Here is a 23870-nt window from a genome sequence, read left to right on the forward strand (position 1 = left end):
AATAAATATATATTTTTTTTTGCCATTAAAATGTATATATTATCAAAAAATTGTACAAAAAATTATCAGGATTACATATAATCTTATTTAAATGTGCATATATTATTGTTAGGTATATTCCTTTATACATAATGCACACTGGTCTAAACCTGACGACTTATATAGTCTATTTAATACACACACTTATATGCTTAAGCTTGAAAAAAAATACGTAAAAAATAAATATCAATAGCAATGAATAAAAATGTAATGAATTACAAAAAATATTTAACAATGGTTAATTAAAAAGGATAAAAGTTATTCCATCAAATTGTATGATATTTTTACAAAATTATTATACTTTTTTTTGGGGGGGTAATGGGAATAGATATATTGTTGAATAAAAAAAAAATAAAGAAAAAGAGCGATCAACGAAAATGTATAATAAAAATACAAAAAAAAAGATAATAATATGATAAATAATGAGAAATACCCTTCCTTTTTGTTTGCCCACTTTCACAAATTAAAATGTTTATTATGCATATATAGACACATACTATTAGCCAAATTTTTTATTCTATGTTTATATTAGAATATTGGTGTAATTCTTAATGTATATAAAAGTATAGACATAATTTTGAACATTTTATTTTTTGTTAATGGCTAAATATAAAAATGAAGGAAACAGATAAAATAAAGAGCGAGGTTTTAAATTTAATGGTAAAAATTTGAAAAAATTAAATAAAGAAATAGAAAAAGCGATTTGTTAGATACTTGCATTTACCTTTTAAGGGTATTTTATTATTTCTGTATATTTTTTAATCTATAGAACTTAGATGGGAAAAGGGAACATATAAATAAAAACAGCAAGCTTTACAGAAAAGTTATTATAAATCCAACATCAGAAGATGACTTGCAAAAGTTTTGTAAAAACTATTTTAGAATATATCAATTTTCGGTAATATTATCCATTCTCTTTCTATATAATTTTACGACGTCTTATAATGCATATGGAATATGGATACATTTAATTATATATTTATAATGAATAATTTTTTTTATTATTTTTTATAATATTGATAGAATTCTTTTTATATTTTTATATTTTTTAGTTGTATAATTTTGTAAGAAGATTGATATCACTCGATGCAGTTATCGTTTACACTTTATTTATGACGGTGTATATTTTTTCTGAAATAAGCCAAGGAATAACAAAACAATATCTATTTGTAGACACAGCTATTTCGCTTTTGCTAAATATTGGAATTTTGGTTGTTATAGAAAGTCTTTTTGAGCTAAAATTGCTGAAGGACATAAAAAATGCGAATTCACAGAACTACCTTAGAATAGTACCGAAAATGTCGTATTTTGAAAAGGTAAATTAATAAATATAAAAAGGAATACATATACAAATATATAGCATATATATTAGGAACGCACATAACTTTGTTAAAATATATCTTTAGGTTATGACCAAAGATATAAAAGTTGGAAACATAATTAGGGTATTCCAAGGTGAAGAATTTCCTGCAGATGTTGTTATACTTTATTCTAAAAAAAATACAAATGCAGTTGTTGATTCATTTAAAATTGATGGATTATATAATAAAAGCATAAAACATCCTGTTGAAAAATATAAAAGTACTAATCATATGTATATTTTCGAATGTGTATATGCACGCCCATTTTTTGATTGATCTATTTTAACTGTTAACATATTATCATTTGTATTGCTTTACTTTTGAATTTAGTCGATAGAGATTATCTAAAAATGCTGTCAGAAATAAATGGTGTTATAAAATGTGAATTACCTAACAAAAATGTATTTTGCTTTCAAGGAACTTATAAGCTCGACAAGCACCCAAGATCATTACATTTGAGTTATGAAAACTTTGCTCTTCAATGTAAGAAATGAAAAAAGATGATAAAAATATTATACACCAATATCTAAAGTATAATGAATATTATTTGTTGCATCATAAATGTTTTTTCTTTGATTAAACTAATATTCATAATTGAATTATTATTGTTGCATTACTATATATATTGTCTCTATTTTTATTTTATTTTCTTCACCCGATATTAAGCCTCCATTTTAAAGGGAGCCGAATATATTGATGGTGTTGTTGTATATACTGGCGCAGATACGAAAAAAAATTTGAACATACCCCGTAAAATCGAAGAAAATATGACATTTTGTATAAAAATGAATAATGTTGTATATTACTTAATATTTATGTATATATTTTTTGTCGTATTAAGTATTATATTAAAAGCCATATTTTTCAGAAAAGGGCAACTACTAGAAAATCCGAATGATACATTTTTTACTATTCTAGAAGATTTTATTGGTTTATATATATTAGTTTTACCTGTCATGCTATATTCCGAAAAAAGTTTAATATACATAATTCAAAGTTTAAAAATAGGTATATCTAACAATAAATATGTTGAGAAATGTTTTTTTATGTATGCGGCATACTATGTCTGCAAAATCCTGCATTTTTTAATATGATTTCCATTGAAATGCTTAAATCCAAATAAAAATTTGTTTCTTTAAATTTTCCAATTATAGAAAGAGATGCAAGAATGAATCACGATGAAAATAGTAATAATACAAAAGTTTTTAACAAAAATAAAAATGATGCACTCGGTACAGTTGATATTATAGCTACTGCAAGAAACGGAGTTCTTGTGAACAAAAAAGAGATACTAGTTTCTTGCACTATTAATAATGTTTTATATTCAAAAAAAAATTTCATAATATCCGATGAATTTTTAAAATTGCCAAGCCTGAATATACTGGACGCGGAAAGGTTATTTTGCTTGAGTTAATGCCAATATATTTACAGAGAGTGCCACAAAATCGTGTCTAACATATAGTGATTATGACTTTAAAATGATACGAATTTTTAAGAAAATTCGAATAAGTTTTTTCTCTTCCTTGCATTATTCTTGTTTCTAACATTTTTCTTTTGCTACGTCTTTTGTGCAGAACAAATGTATCCGAACTATTAAATTTAGACGAACGGATTTTCAAAGACCCAGAGAACATTTTTTTCCCTTCTCGAGATTTCAATAATTTTTTTAAAATTCTTGGGAATAATATAAATCCTATTTATGATCCGATTAATGATGATTTCTCTAGAATACTCGAGGAAATATATGCGAATTATTTAAATGACGAACTTTTGTACAAAAAAATTAAACTTTCATCATCTGTAAAATCGCTATTAGACAATGGATACAATCGTATGGCCATAAAATAAATAAAAAATAATAAATGAATTTTACTCGTATATTTTTCTGTTTATGTTTATATGTATATATAAAGGGTGAGAAATGTCGAACCTTCTATATATCACCATACAATGAGGCCTGTAATTGCATTTTTAATTTTATAACTTATGAAGATTCAGCTCTGTTTCATATATTTGTACATAATTTTATTCTCTTATACCGTTTTTGTAGATTTTTCGGAGGATTGTGAAAATAGCTATGATTGTAAAGAGATACTAGATGATGGGATAAAAAGCAATGAACAGTCAGAAAAAATAGAGGAGTTTATTTTGGGAGTGTGCGCATGTAATAGAATAATTATATATAATGAAAAATTTAGTGATATTGAAATGAAAGATAATATTAATGAGAAATCAACTTCTGATCCTATTAAGTATAATAAAAAAAGTGATGTAGAAAATATGGAGAATGAAAATAAATATACAGTAGATTCTGATGGCGAAGAAAATATGAATACAATAGAACATGAAGATATATGCTTATATAATACTTCAAAAAAAATAGGCTTTCATATATACTGTTATAAGAAGCGTCTATTTTTTTATAATTTAAAAAATATCTGTAAAGAGTATTACATAATATGTTTTCATGATTTTTTAAGAAGTAACAATTATACTATCTGTATGTTAAAAAACAAAAAAGAATTAGATAAAGGGATACTATATATACGTGGTTATGATTTTAATATTTTACCATACTTATGTAAAAACAAGAATGACATAAATAAAATTAAAAAGACGATAAAACTATACACAGCTAATTATTTAAAAGTTATATTAATATGTAAAAAAAATATTACTAATGAAGATATTGCAAAATATATTTATTTAAAAAGTGTTAGAAGCAAAGTTTCTTTCAAGTTTTTTGATATAATAAAAACATTTTTTTTATATGATTTAGAATGCATCGGCATTATTGGGTTAAAAAATGATTTAAATGATGGTGTAGTCGAAACATTTAAAGATATCAATAATTTTGATATTAGATCATGGATATTTACTAATGATTCTTCTAAAAATACTTATTTGACAGCTTTACAATGTAATCTAATTATTCCAAATTCAAATTTATTCTTAGTTAATTTCTTGAACCCAGATCATTCTGATGAAGAAACAGTTGCTAATTATTTATTCACCAATTTCCTTGTTTCTATGGAAAATATGAAATCTCGTTCTTATGCTATTGCAATAAACGAGAAAAGTCTGAAGAACATCATGGAAAATAAACATGCGCTGGTATGTGTAAAAAACTTCTTAAATTTATTTTATTTATGTTGCACCCTAATAGTTTACATTATTTTATATACATATCAATTTTTTTACTCATTTTTTTGTTTTTTTTTGCTATCTTTTTATCCCCTTCTGGAAACCAGAAAATATTCTTGTGTATAATAATGCGAGCCACTGTTGTATTATTTTGCAAATTAAATAATGAAACAAAAGGGAAGATAATAAGCAAATTTATTTCTTATACAACTCCTAAATTGACCGTGCTAGGGGTTGGATCGACATTGAATGATGCACATCTCTTAAAAAACACTACAATAAGTGTATGTTTGACTTTGAACAAACAAGTTAATGTTCTTTATAGTATCTCAGATTATGCAATGGAGGAATTCAAATATGTTGGAGAACTTCTTATATTAGGAAGATTGAATCGATTTTCTCTGTGGTAATATAAGCAAAAAAAATAATATTTTGTGTAACCATATATGTATTGCATGTTAGAGCTATTTAGAAATATATATACATATATAATATATAGACATTAAATTTTTACTCATCCGGTTTTCATTTATACATACCTTTTATAGTAGAGCATTTCTATGGATAATATACCTGAAAGTTATGATTGGTTCATTTTATTTCTTCCATAATTTTGATAATTATTTTTCTGGGTCCTCTATTTCATCAATACTATATTCCCAAACGACCTTCGGGATCTTTCATTATTCCTTAATTGTAGCTTTTGCATCATACGAAATCGATCTTCCATACAAGTTTATCAGAAAATCCCCATATATTTATCAGCTAGTAAACACAAAAAAAAACATTCATAAAATGTAAAACAAACAGCTGTCCATTAGTTCGACTAGCTAAATTTAGTATAACTGTTCTTGTTATTTGTTCACAAAAAATAATATCTACGCATTATAATGTTCCTATTGTTATTCTAATTAGATTAGCAATGAAGGAATATGATAATAATTTGCATATTTCTTTATTTTATAACTTTAAATAATTCTCTTGGATTTTTGTTCTTAGGCAAGAAGAAAATATTTTCTTAACAACACCATAATATTTTTAAACATAATCGAATCAATATTTGCTTCATTCGTTTCTTATTACATATTACGAGACATTCTATATAATTTAATTACACATCGAAAATTTACATTCCATATGTTTGTTTTAAATTTTTTTTTAATATCTGAAAAAATTCTGTTATTTTCAAAAACATGGCATATATTTTTTTTTATCATGACCGTTGTTATTGTTTCGATTTTATTTATATATATAAACATTTATACATTATTTGATTGCTTAGTAACAGGAAAATGTGAATTTAGCCTTTTCGATTCCGAAGATTCATATTTTTGGGTATCTCTCCTCCCCATACTATACATTAACTTTATCATCGACAAGTTCATGAAGTTTGTAAAGAACAAGTAAGCAATTGAGCACAATTCATATGACATAATTTTTGTCTGTGTATCTAAAGAGATACAATTTTTTTTGGAATTTTGTATATTTTCATATTTTGACCCCTCTTCATCGCCTGTTTTGTTTTTTTCATCTCACACCCTTACAGAATATACCCAGACATAACTGAACAATATCCCAGTACACTGAAAATCGAAACACAAGAAAAATGCGATACTAATAACGAAGGGGGGAAACTATTAAATGATAAAAAATTTGGAAAGTTGGCACCAATCCCCAAAATTTATACAATAAAAGAAGACAATGCATATTATGGGAAATCTAAAAAAAATAAGTATATTTTTGATACTTTAAGAAAGATAATAGATATAAAAATAAAGTATAGAAATCAGCAACTAAACTTAGAATATAAAACATATGAGAAAAGAAATAAATTAAAAATAAGGATAATAATATTATTGTTATTTATAATATTTTTGGTAGCATTTACAATACAAATCATCATATCTAAATCTATTGAAAAAAACTTGCATTCGCTATCGTATTTAACAGTGATATATTATATGGTTGCAATATTATATTTAATTAAGATGCTACTTCTAAATAAAACAAATCATACTTATTTTTTTATTATTGGTAAATTACTATTAGTATTAGGCTTTTTGCTAGAAATGTCCGAGAATGCGGTTAATAATATAATTAATATGCTAGTAACATATTCTTTTACTGTTTGTTATATATTTTTTTTATCTTTTAAAATATTAGATGGATTATTAATGATCATAACTATTCTATTCGTATCAATATGGATATATTACCATAAAAATAACCGTTTAAGCGCAATGTGCACTGATTTTTGTGACAATCCATATGCTAGTCTAGACAATTTAGAATATGTAAATATATCGTGTATATGTAAACAACAGATTTTTACCTTTTTAATTTGTATGTTAAGTTTTACATTAATTTGTCTATTTATGAAATATTATGAGATATATTATTTAAAAAAAAAATTTTTAACAAGATATAAACAAAAAGTTAATTTAGGTAAGCAAATTGAAATTTTACATACTATGCTGCCTAGCTTTTTAGTCGAATATTTATTAGTAAGTGATCCTAAAGCAGATGGTATTATGGTGGGGAAAAATATTTCCGGAGAAGATCGAGGGATTATATCTGTCATCTTTTGTGACATTGATGATTTTCAAACTATGGTATCTACATTAGAAGCACATACTTTAGTACAGACATTGGATAATTTATATTTATATTTTGATAAATGTATAAAATATTTTAATTGTATAAAAATAGAAACAGTATTCGAATCATATTTAGCTGCATCTGGTCTAAGCGAAAAGAAAAATAATTCTGTGCATAAAATTAAATATGATACAAAATGTGCAATCAAGATGGCTATTGCTCAACTTAGTGCTAAATATTATATATCATATAAGGTATTAGATACATTATCAAATAACAAAGATACAAATAGTATTTTCCCAACGGAAAATAAATATATCTATAAAAATATTAGTTTAAGAATAGGTATACATACAGGAAAAGCAATAAGTGGAGTTATTGGATCTGTTAAACCACAATATTCGCTTTTTGGTGATACTGTTAATACTGCATCTAGAATGAAGTCGACTTCGTTAAAGGACCATATACACGTATCATATGATACATATAAATATCTAAAGGATGATAAAACGTTAGTGTGGAAAGAAAGAAGTATGTTCATAAAGGGAAAAGGGGAAATGAAAACATATTTACTGGTTGATATTTTAGATGACTCCAAAAAGGATCGTAGAAAAGCGTTGACAGAATCTACTTCATCTATATTTAGAAGCAGTGATGAAATAGCAAATGAGAACGAAGTCATAACTAAGGAGAAAGAATTGGATAAAATTGAGACGCCTGATAAAAGCGAAATAATTGATGAAACTAAAGAAATAATTAAAAAAACGGAAAAGCCGAGCACAAAAAAAAAAAAGATAAAAAAAGAAAATGTTGAGGAAAAAAATATAAATGTAAAAATGAAAGAGATGGGGGAAATTTTAAAAAGCTATGATAAAGACGAAATTTACAATTGTAACAAAAGTGACGATGGGTCAAATAGTATAAGAAAAAATGATTTCTTACACAGTTCTAAAAATTATAACTATAAAAAGTCGAAATATTTAGATCTAGAACGTTTTTCAACAAATAAAAGCTTTAAAAGAAACGTATTAGCTTATAATTTTGAATCTCCTATAAATCTACCACCAAAAATGGAAGACAAGACAAAACTAAAATATGATTCTGATCATTTCTTTACTTCGCCATATGCTGTAGACAAAAATGAAAAAGATGAAATATCTGACACACCAATCAAGGCACCATACATAAAAAGAAGCAAAAATATAATAAACAAAATTAGAGAAGATTCCATCGATTTTAAAGATGAGTTTAGCAAAGAAAATGATAAAATAAAAGAATATATAAAAGAAAGAATAAATTATCGGCAAAAAGTGACACCCAATTATTTTAACTTTAACAATATGTCTAAATATTCCAACGCATTTAAGAAAAAAAATAAAAAAAAAAAGGACATACAAAAAAAATATACATATAGACAAAAAACAAGCTTTTATAATTTTTTAAATAAAAATGATACGGCCAATTATAACTATTCTAGTGAATTTGAATATTTTATTGACCCCAAATTGAAAAATAAAAAACCTATAAACTTCAACAATTTGTTCGCAAAAATATACAAAAAAAAGCAAAGTTTACTTAACATGAAAACTGGAGATATTAATAATAAAAAAAAAAATACTCGAAACAGAAGTAGAGATAGAATTATTTTTTCAAGCCGACGTGATGAGGAACATGATGACAACCAAAAAATGAATAAAAAATTGTTTTATCAAACTTATGCTCAGAAGGCAGAACATGTTTCGAATGAAAATATATCCACAGAAATGATAAATAATGACATTTTTTTAAAAAAAGAAGATAACGAAAAAAAATTAAAATATGATTCCAATAAAAATATTAAAAATGAGTCCCCAAAAAATGTAGATAAAATGATGTTGAAGAAAAGAATGATATCGAAAAAAATCAGTTTTTACAGTCTGAAAGACGATGAAAAAGAGGATAGCTTCAGATCGTCTGATAATAGTTCATGTGGTATTAAATCGAAAAAAACGAGTAGTATAGGTGATGAAGAAATGAATGAATATTTTAATGACAACAATGAGTTTAACAGGAACCAAAATCAAAACAAAAATAAAAATAAAAAGAATAAAGAATTTTCATTAGCGTCTAAAGTAAATAACATATTTAAAAATATCTTTAAAAAGAATTATATAAGCGAGAAATTAAAATCAGGAAAATACAATACAATGAATAATTCCAAATCAGGGCAAACAAATATAACAACAGATAATAAAAAAAGTCAAATTAAAAAAAATGGAGATGTAAATAAAGCAAACACAAATGTAACCACTAAAAACTCTGATTTTGTAAATAATTTTGATAATTATAACAAGAACATTTTAAAAAAATTAACATCCACTTTGCAAATAAATAAAAAGACAAGCTATTTCAACCGGTTTTATTACAAATTTAAAGATGAAGAACTGGAAGAAGAGTATACAAGAGAATATTACAGAGAAATAATAAATATTGATTTAACAAAAAAATTAATAATTATATTTGTAATATCAGAATTAATATTAAGTTTATGCAATGTTATAGAATTATCATATTATGAGCATAAGGACACACCTAACGATTTTATTGTAATTATATGGTTGATTAGATCTATATATTTGTTTACAATAACATTTATATGGCTTTTATTAAAAACAAAATTAAAAGAATATAAAGATAATTCAAGTAAAATGATGTGGACTACATTTATTTTGAATATATTTTTATCATCTTGGGGTATTATTATGATAGATCTTGCTTGTATACATTATAGTAATTTAGTTGGAAACTCACGCGAAAGATCGATATTTTTTATGAAAGACGCAACAGAATTAATAATTTCTATGCAACTAATATTTGTTAAAAATATGTTATTTAAACATAAATTTTTTTTTTTTGTATTTTTTTTCGTTTTCTTTATATATTCATTTTATAAATTATTTGTTATACATGTAGGTGAATTAAGAATATGCTGTAGTATACTATTAATTCTTTCCATAAATATTTTATACTTTTGGTATTCAGAATATCTAGACAGAATACAATACATAATAAAAAGAAAAAGAAATAGAATGGAAAAAACTTCACATGATTTCTTAACAAGAATTTTACCAAGACAAGTCTTAGAGGAATATCAAAATGATAATTTACAATTGACGTATAAGCATGAAAAAATAGCATTTTTATTTGCGGATATTGTAGGATTTACAAAATGGAGTAAAACAGCAGCCCCCAAAAATGTTCTAAAATTATTACAAAAACTTATATCCAAAATTGATAAGGATACAATAAAATTAGGATTGTATAAACTTTTTACAATTGGCGATGCATATGTAGCTACTAGCCAACCAAATGCATCAATAACTGATCAAATAGAAGCAGCTGATGGAATAATAAGTATTTTTAAGTTAGCAAAGCTTATATTGCATAATATTAATACTATTAAAATACAATTTAATAAACATGACTTCAATATGAGAATAGGGTTGCATTATGGTTCATGTGTTGGAGGAATTATAGGATCAGTAAGAATACGATATGATATGTGGGGTTTGGATGTATTAATAGCAAATCAAATTGAATCCAATGGTATACCTGGTGAAATTGTTTGTTCAGAACAATTTAAAAATTTTTTCTTGGAAACCGAACCAAATGCGTAAGTTTGATGAGATATAAATATATAGACTTGAGCATATATGGCTTTAATTTTTAAAAAAATATTTTCATGCATATTTCTATTTTCTGCAATAATAAGTTATATCTACCTTTCAGTGTGTATGATCTTATTTTATGCTTAACTTTGCATCGAATGCTTTATTTTTTAAATACATTAATATCAATAATGTGAAATTTGTATTATGATATCCACTCTTATTCTTTATACATGCATATTTTTATTCCTTAGGAAGTTAAATTTTTGGCATTATAAAACGATATCTATAAACGATAAAGACATCAAAATATATGTTGTAGAGGATAAAAATTATGAGGAAGATTATGATCCAAAAGTTATAGACTACGATACATTATTGAAGCTTCGAGAAAAAAATAAAGAAAAAGGGTAATTCATTGATATATTACAAAACATATTCAGCGATTTGAGGAAGCTAAACGCATATATTTTTTTAGTAACATTGTTTTTTTCTTTTTTTATTGCTTTGCATTAATTTATTTATAAGTGTAAAAAAAGTAAATTAAAAATATTCAAAAATTTTTGAGAACAATGTGTTTGTATAAAAATATCAAAAACAAATATACACAGTCGCAATTTCACAAAAGTGATACCGCTTTAAAAAAAATATAAAATAAATCTTTAAAATATTAAAAATAATAAAACAATTTCCATATGCATAACTAATCCTAAACATATATATAATTAATTTTGTTTGATATTTGCATAGCTATATATAAAAATGAATATATAAAATAACGATACAAATGTCTTGCAAAATGCAGTGGTATTAAAAAATAAAATAACGAAAAGAATGGAATTAATAATAAACATAAAAATAAAAAAAATGCATATATAAACGTTATATTTGTAAATGTTGTTATTATTCCAACACATAATATTTTAATCACTATTTTATAAGCTTTACCAAAAAATTAAAAATAATAAAATAATTTATGGAATACTAAAATGAGTAACATCAATAAAAAACTATAAAAAACGAAACTATCGCAAAAAGTAGGCTCAAAAAAAATGGAATGATCTAGTGTTTATAAAAGACAATTCCGCAATTCATACATCCTATATATAGAATAGGTGTATTTTTTAAAAATTAATAAATTTAGAAAGTCTAATGCTATGACAATATGGGGTAAAATAACTACTTAAAAATAATCAAAATACCAGCATTGACATTTTTATGAATTCTTTGTTGTACCCCTAAAAAAGGTTTATGTCATATATATTTATATATATGTGTATTTATAGTGGTATCAACCATGTAAAAAGCTGAATACTATCTGCTATACAATATAGTCATTTTTTTCGTGGGGTTTCTTTTTCATTTTCTTTATCTTTTTTTCTTTTTTTTTTATTTAAATTTGAATCATCATCATTTTGTTCGTTATCGTCATTTTCTTCATCTTCGCTTTTTTCACTAGTTTTTTGACTTTCTTCCGTTTTATCATTTTCAGAATTTGGAAGCTGATTTAAATCTATTTGATTGTGGGGCGAAGACATATCATCAAGTTGATCACATCCAATATTACTATTATTTTTTTCTTTATTACTACTATTATCTTTATTGGTGTCATTACTATTGTTTTCACCGAGATAATTTCTTAGCTCATTAGTTAAATTATTATTGATACTAGTAGTTGGTAAAATTAAATTGCTATCAAATAAATCAAACGAGCCAGAGGCATTTATTTTTTCCAAATTTGCATTTTGATTATTTTCTGTTGCCTTATTTAAAATTGTATCATTATTATTCACAATATCAGAATAATTTATACATTTATTACCGGGGTCTAAACTTAATGCTTCTAATGTTGTATTAAAAAAAAACATGTCTTGTGATATCAAATTATCTTTGTTACAAAAAAATAAAAGAGAATTATTTAAATTCTCATTACTAGGTTTAAGTACCGTTGTGTTTTTTAGAATTTCGTTATTATTATCATTTTCAATATTATGTTCGTTTGCTTCTTTGTCGCCATCATTGTTTATGTTACTATTGTTTTTATCATTATTTAATTTACCGTCGTTATTTTTTTGAATTATTTCAGGATTTAATATTTTGTTTGATAAATATATTTCATTAAATCGAATGGGATCAATGTCATTTAAAGCATTTGAAATCATTTCGTTAAAATTTGAATAAGTATTTGGAAGCATATTTATTTTATCTATATCATTAATATTTCTTATAAAAAAACTGCTTAAATATTGATTATTTCCATAATTAGCCATACCTATTGAAAAAGGTAGTTTATTTTTGGGGGGGGTTTCGGATTTTTTACTGATCAAAGGAGCATTATCATCATCGTCACTGTCAGATATGCATATGACTTCACGCCCATCTAAAAAAAAAAAAAGATTCTATGTTTAATTATCCACAAATAGATGTATATATATAGCATTTTTTTAGGCTAAAATTCACGAATAATCATTATAATAATAATTAGAAATGTGCAAAAGGCAGAGGTAAAAGCATAGAGAAGCCTCAAAAATGTATGCACTGGTAATAAAAAATTATTAATTAATATACATATATTTTTATTTTTAAGTAAATATATCATTTCTGCTCATACAATTTAGGAATAAATATTTGTTTTCTTTAATGCATGAATAAGTGGGTAACGCGCATTTATTTCTTTTTCTTTTCGTTATCATATTTTATGTTGACTAAATTAATGTATATTTTCATAAATATTTTTTTCATTATTTGATCTTTTATATATTATTAGTATGTATATATGTACATTAATATTTATATAAATATGTGTACATAAATATATAAGTTTATGCGCTTTCTTCCCTTTTTCGCATACATTATAAATAACAGCTAGTCTTTATTAATGCGATTAAAAATTTAATAATTCTAAAAAAAATTGTATTAAAGGAGAGGTTTTAGAGCAAAGAAATGTTGGATTATATTTCGTATAGATTTTTTTTAGTAGAAGAATCGTGCAAATATAAGCATGTGTTCATATTGCATAGATGGTCACATGTTTATATATATAAAGATGCACATTCCTTGGATTGTATATAATTAGGTGCTTCTATATGCATGTGTGCCTAAATGCATAAATAATATATGAATACAAAGCTACTGAAAAATTAATATGTAGTTTACCTTGTGCATTATTGAGGTTTGTTTTGTCGCTGGCTTTGTGATTGCGATTAGTATTCTCATTATTTTCTGCATCTGGTTCTGAATCAGAATCTAAAATAATAATTTCGTTCGTATTAATGTTGTTTTCTTTTCCATCATTATTTCTATTATTATCTGCATAAAAATGAAGCATATCGAAAGAAATTAGAAGGTTTATAAAAAAACAATCCAAAGTGAAACGAATTTATGAAATTTCGAAATTATATAAGCATATTGTCAAGAAAAGCAATTAATACATCGAATATATATATGTATGTATATGCTCGTATGCATGTTCTATTGGATAATATAATAAATACCTATACTTTGCTCGGTTTTAATTTCAAGCCCGATTTTTTGTAAATTTGCTAAATCAGCATCATCAATACTTTTTAGAATTTTTGGTTCAGAATTATTATGATTAAATATTATTTCACCCATTTTGTTAAGCTCTACTTCTTTAATGTCTTTAGGAACTTGTGACAAAATATATGTAATGAAAGTATCGATTACTAGATGCCGTGGCCTTAAAAAAAATGAGCATACGGGGCATTTCCATCTATTATTAAAAGCTTTTGTTTTTTTGGTTATATCAATAAATGATTTTAAATCAAAACATTGAATATGAGAACATTTAACACCTCGACATGGTATTAATATTCTATCTAATGAAAAAGGGCAATTCAAACTTATTTTTCTATTGACTTCCATACACATTACTTCATCATCGTCATGTTTTATTGACAAAATATGAATTATTCTATTTTTTGCTTCTTTAAAACTTAAAGAGCTATTTAATATAATATTTTCTATAATACTTTGTTCTGTTTCTATTTTACATAATAAAAAAGCAAGAACAAATAATTTCGGTGGATCATAATTTGTAATATTGATATCTATGTTATTATTTCCAGCGTGGAGTACATGAGTAATTTTAAGAGGGCTATCCCTTCTTTTATGTTCCCATGATGGTTCAAATATTTTTTCTATAACGTTGCCATTAACTTTTAAAGAAAAAGTTTTGGGCCATTCTTGTTTTACAGAAACAGTACCACTTAGATCGGTTTTATCAGCATGTATACAAAATATTATAACTTCTTTATTTTCATTTTTCCAACTTTTTATATCACTTGCGTTAATCATTAATTTTTCAGAGTTTGTATTTAAACTTTTCATCCATAATATTTGTTTAAGAGGATAAAATGGGTCCATGTCTTTTAACCGACATGCTACACATAATATTTTATAATCTTGCATATTTTTACTTATACATGAATTTTGTATATAGCAACTGATGTGTTGCGGCTTTTCACATTCTATGCATTTTACTACACAATTTTTACTCAAAACATTTTTGACCATTCCTCCACATATACATGAAGAAAATTCGTGGCTCTCTTCATATATTTTCACTAAAAAGAAAAAAGACATAAAAAAATTTAGAAATTTTACATATTATAGCTAAAAAAATTATACATTTTTTTTATTATTTTACATCATCACAGCATCTAGACATATACGCATGGATGCTGTGTGAAAACATGAACATATATAAATATACTATTTTTAAATAGCACAGAAATATGGTTGTACCTTTTCCCTTTTTCGGGGCTTGAGGGGAATTTTTTTTCAACGTATTTGTATCATTGGTTTCGTGATTATTTGCATCGTTATTAATGCATAATACATTATTATTCACACAAGAATTATTACTATTATTATTAGATTTATTATTATTGGTTGCTTCACTATTATTATCACTATTTGTAGCCTTGTTATTTGATTTCTTTCCTTTATTTATTTCAAATATAGACGGTTTCGTCGCTAATATAAATTCATATATTTGCTCTTCTCTCTCAACATCTGTTATACATTCTAAAATTCGTTCAATAATTGCTACTTTTTTCCCATTTTGTGGTAAAAGAAACTTCCGGCATAATTGATTAAGGTCGTATACTCTCAATTTATTTAAGCTGTAACAAAAAATCCAAAGGATAAAGAAATCAGTTATAAGTATATATACAGAACTTTGCACATATATGTATCACGCAAAAAGGAGGACGATGCAACACATTTTATGAATTATATGGTAAAAAAAATAACAAAGAAAGTATGAATTAAAATTACCAGTCAGCCAATTTTGCATTGCTAACATTATACGACATTGTTACTGATATACATATAAGTCTTATTTAGCATATGTATATTTATTTATATTCTTTTTATTTTTTATGTCCCTTTTTTGGATAATTGTCTTTAAATTTAATAATGCTTTCCCTATTCCCACAAAATTCGCCTTTTTATATTTAACTTCAATTCTTTACATTAAGGAGTAATTATTTCTATTTAAAGTTCCAAAATAGCATCATTAATTACCTTTTGCTCGTGTGTGTTAAAAACATTAATTAAAAGTTTAACATAATGAAAGATAAAAATATAGTTATATAATATACATCCACATTAACTTCCATATATGATATTTATATGGTATGTGTTTTACATATAAAATAATTGGCACGTAAAACTACTGATAATGTATATTCATTAAATGCGTTTAACATTTTAATTAAAGAGTTTACATCTTTATATATAAACTAAAAATATTATTAAAAAAAAAATAAAATAAATATATTCATAAACGCATTCATATTATGAAAAAGACAAAAATAATTATTTCATTTAAATTTCAAAAAGCATAAAACAATGACTCTCGTTAATATATAATAAATTTATAATAAATTTTAATAATCTAAAAAAATACATTCGACGATTTAAGTTTGCAAAAACAATGCAAAGAAATGACGAAAATAAAACATACTGTTTGAGATCCACATAAATTATGCATAGTATATCAAACGTATTTAAATATACTACTATATTAATATTAGTTATTCTGAAATATATATATATATTGACGCATATGAACATACACAAATTATGAAAATGCTATAAAAACAAAAGGGTGGGGGGAAAACAAAATATAGTTATAAAGTAAAATAAAAACGAAAGTATTTTTGGTTACGTTTAATAGTATTTGTCAAAGCATTATAATGTTAATATTTCACAAAAAAATATACATATAAAAAATATAAAATATATGTCAAAAATATGATGAATAATAAATATAATGCTTAGTTGAATGAAACAAATATTTTACCCCTTGTTCTGAAACTGTTTACCTTAAATATCAATTACTAAAAAGGGCATAAAATATAAATAAATGATATTTACATAAAAATAAAACAATTCAATGTGATGTATTATTACTTTTGTAAAAATTAATTGGTATTTCTTATATTTTTTGTCATACTTTTTTTTTGTATTTTTGGGGTTGTTTTCATATTGAATATTGAAATTGTCAATATATAAAAAATTAGAAATTTAAAGATGCTTAGAAATCCATATATGCATATATTTTTAAACATTTCTATGTAAGCATATTATACAGTAGCATTTATGATATATATATGTAATAATATTTATCATATACTATATATTTTTAAATACTAACATATTCCCCGCCTTATTTTTTCTTTATTTAATTTGTTTTTACTTATTAATTTTATAATAATCATGAAATAATGATTTATATAGGAAAAACATAAAAATTAGTATATAAAATTGTTTATTAGAAAAATGATGATAAGTGCAGCAAGTTTATAATAATTTGATTTTTATGTATATTTTATTATATCAATATATAAAGATAGAATGGTAGAGTAATGTGCTATGTATGACTGTTTTCAATTCTAATGTCTCTTCTTTTATACAGGAAGAAAAGTATAATAAAACTATGAATGAAAGATATAAGAACTGAGTGGCAAAGCGCCATTCATACTTTATAATACTATTTCCTTCCTACAGTCAAAAGGTTTTTTTTAATTTATCTAACATTATAAAACGTTTTTAAGAAGTTTAATCGTTTCAGTAGGAAATACATGAACCTAATACAATAGATGGTGCTAATATGTAAATACAAAAAAAGATTATATAAAGATATTTCGAATTTACCTTATTTACATACTGCTAGTGTCGAAAATTGACTAGAATATCATTTTAACAACTATAAATAATTTCTATTTATGTTCTGAACTTTGTATATATAAAATTTGTAAAAGAGAGAATACATATATGTATAATTATAAATGAGCATTATTTTTTAATGCATTTAAAGGAATGTAGATAATTTATGTGTATGAAATGGGAACAAATAATATGTGTTATAATTATTAAATATGTGAAATATATAGGAATGCCATCATAAAATAATTTTTAAAAAATGAAATAAAAAAAGTGTATAAACATAACTTATAAGAAATAAAGTTGATAAATAATACTACAATTAGTATCGCGTTTTTAAAGATATTATTTTTTTATTTATAGGATGGCATATTACGACTGATTAATCATATAGTTGTAACCATGCAGCCTTCAATTAAAATATATATTTAATAGTATGAAAATCATCGAAAAATTGGCATACTAATAAGGCAAAACAATAATGAAAAGGCATAATAAAACGATACAAAAAATGTTAATATCTTTGCATATATATGCATAGTAAATCGGTTTTTATATTAATTTTTTTTACATTTCTTTCTATGTGTCCATTTATATATATGTAAAAAGGATACTATATGTTTTATTCATTGGAAGCTTCACATTTATGTAATTTTTAATATTGTACTTTTCTTATGAATTTAGCATACCCGTCAATATTGTAGACACTTAAAAATTATCCATAATATATATAAATGTAAATTATAAAAAATAATATATTATTAGACAAATGATGGTATTTACATTTTCACAGGTGGAAATAATTCAAATTTGTGATGTTACATATTCATGGCATTTCATACATTTTTAATTACACACATAAAAAAGTATATACTTACACATATTTATATTTTATACATGTTGAAATATTTCTTTCTATTTTCTATATTTTTTTACAAAACATTAATTATGTAAATTGCTCATCTATATCTATGTACTTATAAAATTGAACATTTTTAATAGCTCCATTGGGCATGCATAAATATGTTAAACATTACACATATTTTATATCATTAAGGAGACTTGTATACTTTTATAGATCCACACAAATTGCTAAATAAGAATATATAAATAAATATCAATTGGGATATTATATGATTTATTGGGGAAATCATTTCACTATTGCTTAATTTAGTGAGTTTAAAAAATCCACGATTCGCCTCAAAAAAAATGCAAATGCCATGCATAAAATAAAAATAAACGATAAAAAATATATTTCCAACTTAATTTAAAGGCATGCAAATTTGAATAAAAAAGCTTATAAAAAATAATCGAAAAAAAAATTGTATATTAGCTAGTAATAAAAAAAAAATAATTAATGGTAACGAAAATAAATATAATTACATAGGTGATATGAGCAAATAGTAAAAATTAATAATAATGAAAAAATAAAGTAAAAATAATGAAAATAAAAATATACCAAGTTCATAATCGTGAAAGATAAGCATTTAAGAAAGCCACATTTTATTTGTAAAAATAACAGGTTGAATATGCATATATGTATATACGCATATAATATATACATTTATAGCTATAATTAAGTATAATATCGGGGGCGTAATACCAAATAACGGGAAATCCACAATTGCAGTCACCATTGGTAATTCATACATATAATTTTTTATAGTATTATACATTCACGTGTGAATAAAAAAAAAATATATATAATATATGTTTTAATGCGTACTACATATAGAAATTTATATCGTATTTAATGATACATATAGTAAATGTCGTGTGAATAATGTAAAGAAGAAAAAACTATATCTTTAGTAAAAACAATTTTTCGATAATTTCAAATAATATTATACATACGTATATATAATATATAATGTATTTTTTTATATATGTGCAGTATAATAAATGAAATTAATGAAAGTTTTAGGATATATTAACATCATCACGAATTGCGTAAATGGGATTTTATGCAAAGGAGATAAGAAAAGATATAGCATATTTACAAATAATTATATTTATTCGATAAGCACATTAAATAATTACTCGTTTGTTGCAACCATGAATAAAACACCTGCGTGGGTTAATGAAAAATGCCCAGAGCATAAAAGTTATGATATTGTTGAAAAAAGATATAATGAGAATTTAAATTTGACTTATACTGTTTATGAGCATAAAAAGGCTAAAACACAAGTTATAGCATTAGGGTCAAATGACCCATTAGATGTTGAGCAAGCATTTGGATTTTATGTTAAAACGTTGACTCACTCAGATAAGGGGATACCCCATATATTAGAGCATACTGTTTTATCTGGTTCGAAAAATTTTAATTATAAGGATTCTATGGGGTTATTAGAAAAGGGAACGTTAAACACACATCTAAATGCTTACACCTTTAATGATAGGACTATATATATGGCTGGGTCAATGAATAACAGAGACTTTTTTAATATAATGGCAGTATATATGGATAGTGTGTTCCAACCAAATGTTTTAGAAAATAAATTTATTTTTCAAACAGAAGGGTGGACATATGAAGTCGAAAAATTAAAAGAAGAAGAAAAGAATTTAGATATTCCTAAAATCAAAGATTATAAAGTTTCATTTAATGGTATTGTATATAATGAAATGAAAGGAGCCTTTAGTAATCCATTACAAGATTTATATTATGAGGTTATGAGAAATATGTTTCCTGATAATGTTCATTCAAATGTCAGTGGTGGTGATCCAAAAGAAATCCCAAACTTATCTTATGAAGAATTTAAAGAATTTTATTACAAAAATTATAATCCCAAAAAGATTAAAGTATTTTTTTTTAGTAAAAATAATCCAACCGAATTATTAAATTTTGTAGATAAATACTTATGCCAATTAGATTTTACTAAATATAGAGATGATGCTGTGGAACATGTAAATTATCAAGAATATAGAAAAGGACCCTTTTATATAAAAAAAAAATTTGCTGACCATTCAGAAGAAAAAGAAAATTTAGCCTCAGTTTCATGGTTGTTGAATCCAAAAAAACATAAAAATTCAGATGCTGATCTAAGTTTAGAATCACCAACAGATTATTTTGCATGGTTAATAATAAACAATTTATTAACCCATACATCGGAAAGTGTATTATATAAAGCTTTAATAGAAAGTGGTTTAGGTAATAGTATTGTTGATAGAGGTTTAAATGATAGTTTAGTTCAATATGTTTTCAGCATAGGGCTAAAAGGAATTAAGGAAAAGAATGAGAAAAACATAAGTTTAGATAAAGTACATTATGAAGTCGAAAAGATCGTTTTAGAAGCTTTGAAAAAAGTTGTTAAAGAAGGTTTTAATAAATCAGCTGTAGAAGCAGCCATAAATAACATAGAATTTGTTTTAAAAGAAGCAAACTTAAAAATATCGAAAAGTATAGATTTTGTTTTTGAAATGGCATCAAGATTGAATTATGGAAAAGACCCATTACTAATATTTGAATTTGAAAAGCATTTAAATGTTGTTAAAGATAAGATAAAAAACGAACCCAAATATTTAGAAAAGTACGTTGAGAAGCATTTATTAAATAATGATCATCGTGTAGTCATCTTGCTTGAAGGTGATGAAAATTATGGAGCTGAACAAGATAAATTAGAAAAAGATATGTTAAAAAAAAGAATAGAAAGCTTCACAGAAAAGGAAAAAGAAAATATTATAACTGATTTTGAAAATTTAACAAAATATAAAAATACAGAAGAATCACCAGAACATTTGGATAAATTCCCAATTATAAGTATATCTGATTTGAATGAAAAAACATTAGAAATTCCAGTAAATCCATTCTTTACTAATTTAAATAATGAAAACAATATGCAAAATTACAATAAAACGAAAGATAACCAAAAATTGCTTAAGGAAAATATGGATCGTTTTATAAATAAGTACATTCTTAATAAGGATGGAAATGATAGTAAAAATGCTGATGTACCAATGTTAATATATGAAATACCTACAAGTGGCATATTATATTTACAATTCATATTTTCATTGGACAATTTAACACTTGAAGAGTTAAGCTATTTAAATCTTTTTAAAAGTTTAATTCTTGAAAATAAAACAAATAAAAGATCTTCCGAAGATTTTGTTATTTTAAGAGAAAAAAATATAGGTAATATGATGGCAAATGTAGCATTATTATCTACTAGCGACCGCTTAAATGTAACTGACAAATATAATGCAAAAGGTTTTTTTAATTTTGAAATGCATATGCTAAGCCATAAATGTAATGATGCTTTAGAAATTGCTTTAGAAGCACTAAAAGATTCAGATTTTTCAAATAAAAAAAAAGTAATTGAAATTTTGAAGAGAAAAATAAATGGAATGAAAACAACATTCGCTTCAAAAGGACATTCTATATTAATAAAATATGTTAAATCCCGTATCAATTCGAAATATTTTGCTTATGACCTAATACATGGTTATGACAATTATTTAAAATTACAAGAGCAATTAAAATTAGCTGAAACTGACTATGAATCTCTTGAAGCCATATTAAATAGAATCAGAAAAAAAATATTTAAAAGAAATAATTTAATAATGAATGTAACCGTCGACCCAGGAACTATTGATCAGTTGTTTGCTAAATCCAAAAATTCGTTCAATAATTTATTGTCATATTTTGAAGAAAATGAATCAGAATGCTCCAAAGATGATAGTTGTAATAATGTTGTTGGATGGAATAAAGAAATACAAGAAAAGAAATTATTGGAGGGCGGCGAGAAAAAAAAAGAATTACTTGTTGTTCCAACATTTGTAAATTCAGTCTCCATGTCTGGAGTTATGTTTAATAAAGGTGAATATCTTGACCCAAGCTTTACTGTTATCGTAGCAGCATTAAAAAATTCATACTTATGGGAAACTGTTCGAGGCCTTAATGGTGCTTATGGTGTATTTGCTGATATTGAATATGATGGTACTGTTGTATTTTTATCCGCAAGAGACCCCAATTTAGAAAAAACATTGCAAACATTTAGAGAAGCAGCTCAAGGTTTAAGAAAAATGGCTGATGTTATGACAAAAAATGATTTATTAAGATATATAATCAATGCTATTGGAACAATTGATAGACCTAGAAGAGGTGTTGAATTGAGCAAGCTTTCCTTTTCAAGAATTATATCAAATGAAACTGAACAAGATAGAATTGAATTCAGAAATAGAGTTATGAACACTAAAAAAGAAGATTTTTATAAATTTGCAGATTTATTAGAAAAAAAAGTTAAAGAATTCGAAAAAAATATTGTAGTCATAACTAATAAAGAAAAGGCAAATGAATATATAAATAATGTTGACAAAGATTTTAAACAAATACTTATAGAATAAGTTTTTTTCACTCTTTTTTTACATATAAACAATGCATATACAATTTGCCTGTATTTAGCACATTTTTGAGATATTTTTAATTTATGTGTAAACTGTAGTTTTACTACCTACATATAAACTATATTAAAATTTCATGAATTTTATGCTAAACTGATATTCTTTCATTTTTGTAATTGAACCTAACTCAAACGCATGCACACTGTATGCGGTAAAGCGAATGTATAATTTGCATTTAAACAGAGAATTTAATTTCATTATTTTTTAAGCATTACAATTTTGTAAAAGGAACAATGCAGATATTTGTTTATGTATTTTATACTCTAAAAAAATAAATGAGTAAGCATAATAATAGTTGCCAATTGGTGTTTTCAAAAAAAATAGTTTACTAATTAAAATTACACATATGTAGGTATAACATATATTTGTATAATTGTTTATAGCACATGTATTTCACATAAAATTTTGTTCATTCAAAAAAAATATATACCTGTCTCGTTGCAATTATGCATAATAACTATTACAAATTTTTATAAAGTAGTATCTT

At 24.3% G+C, this 23870-nt stretch overlaps 3 protein-coding genes across 3 annotated transcripts; 2 read left to right on the forward strand and 1 right to left on the reverse strand.

Annotated features, from left to right (window-relative positions):
- Nucleotides 1–654: 654 nt before the first annotated feature.
- PCHAS_1136200 (guanylyl cyclase beta, putative) lies at nucleotides 655–11203 on the forward strand (the record flags this gene model as incomplete). The annotated part of the gene is made up of 14 exons (XM_016798685.1): nucleotides 655–699; nucleotides 809–937; nucleotides 1092–1355; nucleotides 1446–1620; nucleotides 1731–1883; nucleotides 2067–2408; nucleotides 2555–2795; nucleotides 2975–3231; nucleotides 3451–4514; nucleotides 4652–4950; nucleotides 5093–5312; nucleotides 5544–5947; nucleotides 6091–10794; nucleotides 11044–11203. The coding sequence occupies 14 exons, from the start codon at nucleotides 655–657 to the stop codon at nucleotides 11201–11203; spliced, it is 8457 nt and encodes a 2818-aa protein (XP_016654062.1).
- Nucleotides 11204–12123: 920 nt separating this feature from the next.
- Nucleotides 12124–16128, reverse strand: PCHAS_1136400 (E3 SUMO-protein ligase PIAS, putative; the record flags this gene model as incomplete). The annotated part of the gene is made up of 5 exons (XM_016798686.1): nucleotides 12124–13169; nucleotides 13946–14098; nucleotides 14284–15375; nucleotides 15557–15936; nucleotides 16091–16128. 5 exons carry the CDS (start codon nucleotides 16126–16128, stop codon nucleotides 12124–12126), a joined length of 2709 nt encoding a protein of 902 aa, XP_016654063.1.
- A 3757-nt stretch (nucleotides 16129–19885) lies between these two features.
- Nucleotides 19886–23326, forward strand: PCHAS_1136500 (falcilysin, putative; the record flags this gene model as incomplete). Its single annotated transcript, XM_738177.2, has 1 exon — nucleotides 19886–23326. One exon carries the CDS (start codon nucleotides 19886–19888, stop codon nucleotides 23324–23326), a length of 3441 nt encoding a protein of 1146 aa, XP_743270.2.
- Nucleotides 23327–23870: the final 544 nt, after the last annotated feature.

The sequence above is a fragment of the Plasmodium chabaudi genome (assembly GCF_900002335.3).
Source record: "Plasmodium chabaudi chabaudi strain AS genome assembly, chromosome: 11".
Taxonomy (NCBI): domain Eukaryota; phylum Apicomplexa; class Aconoidasida; order Haemosporida; family Plasmodiidae; genus Plasmodium; species Plasmodium chabaudi.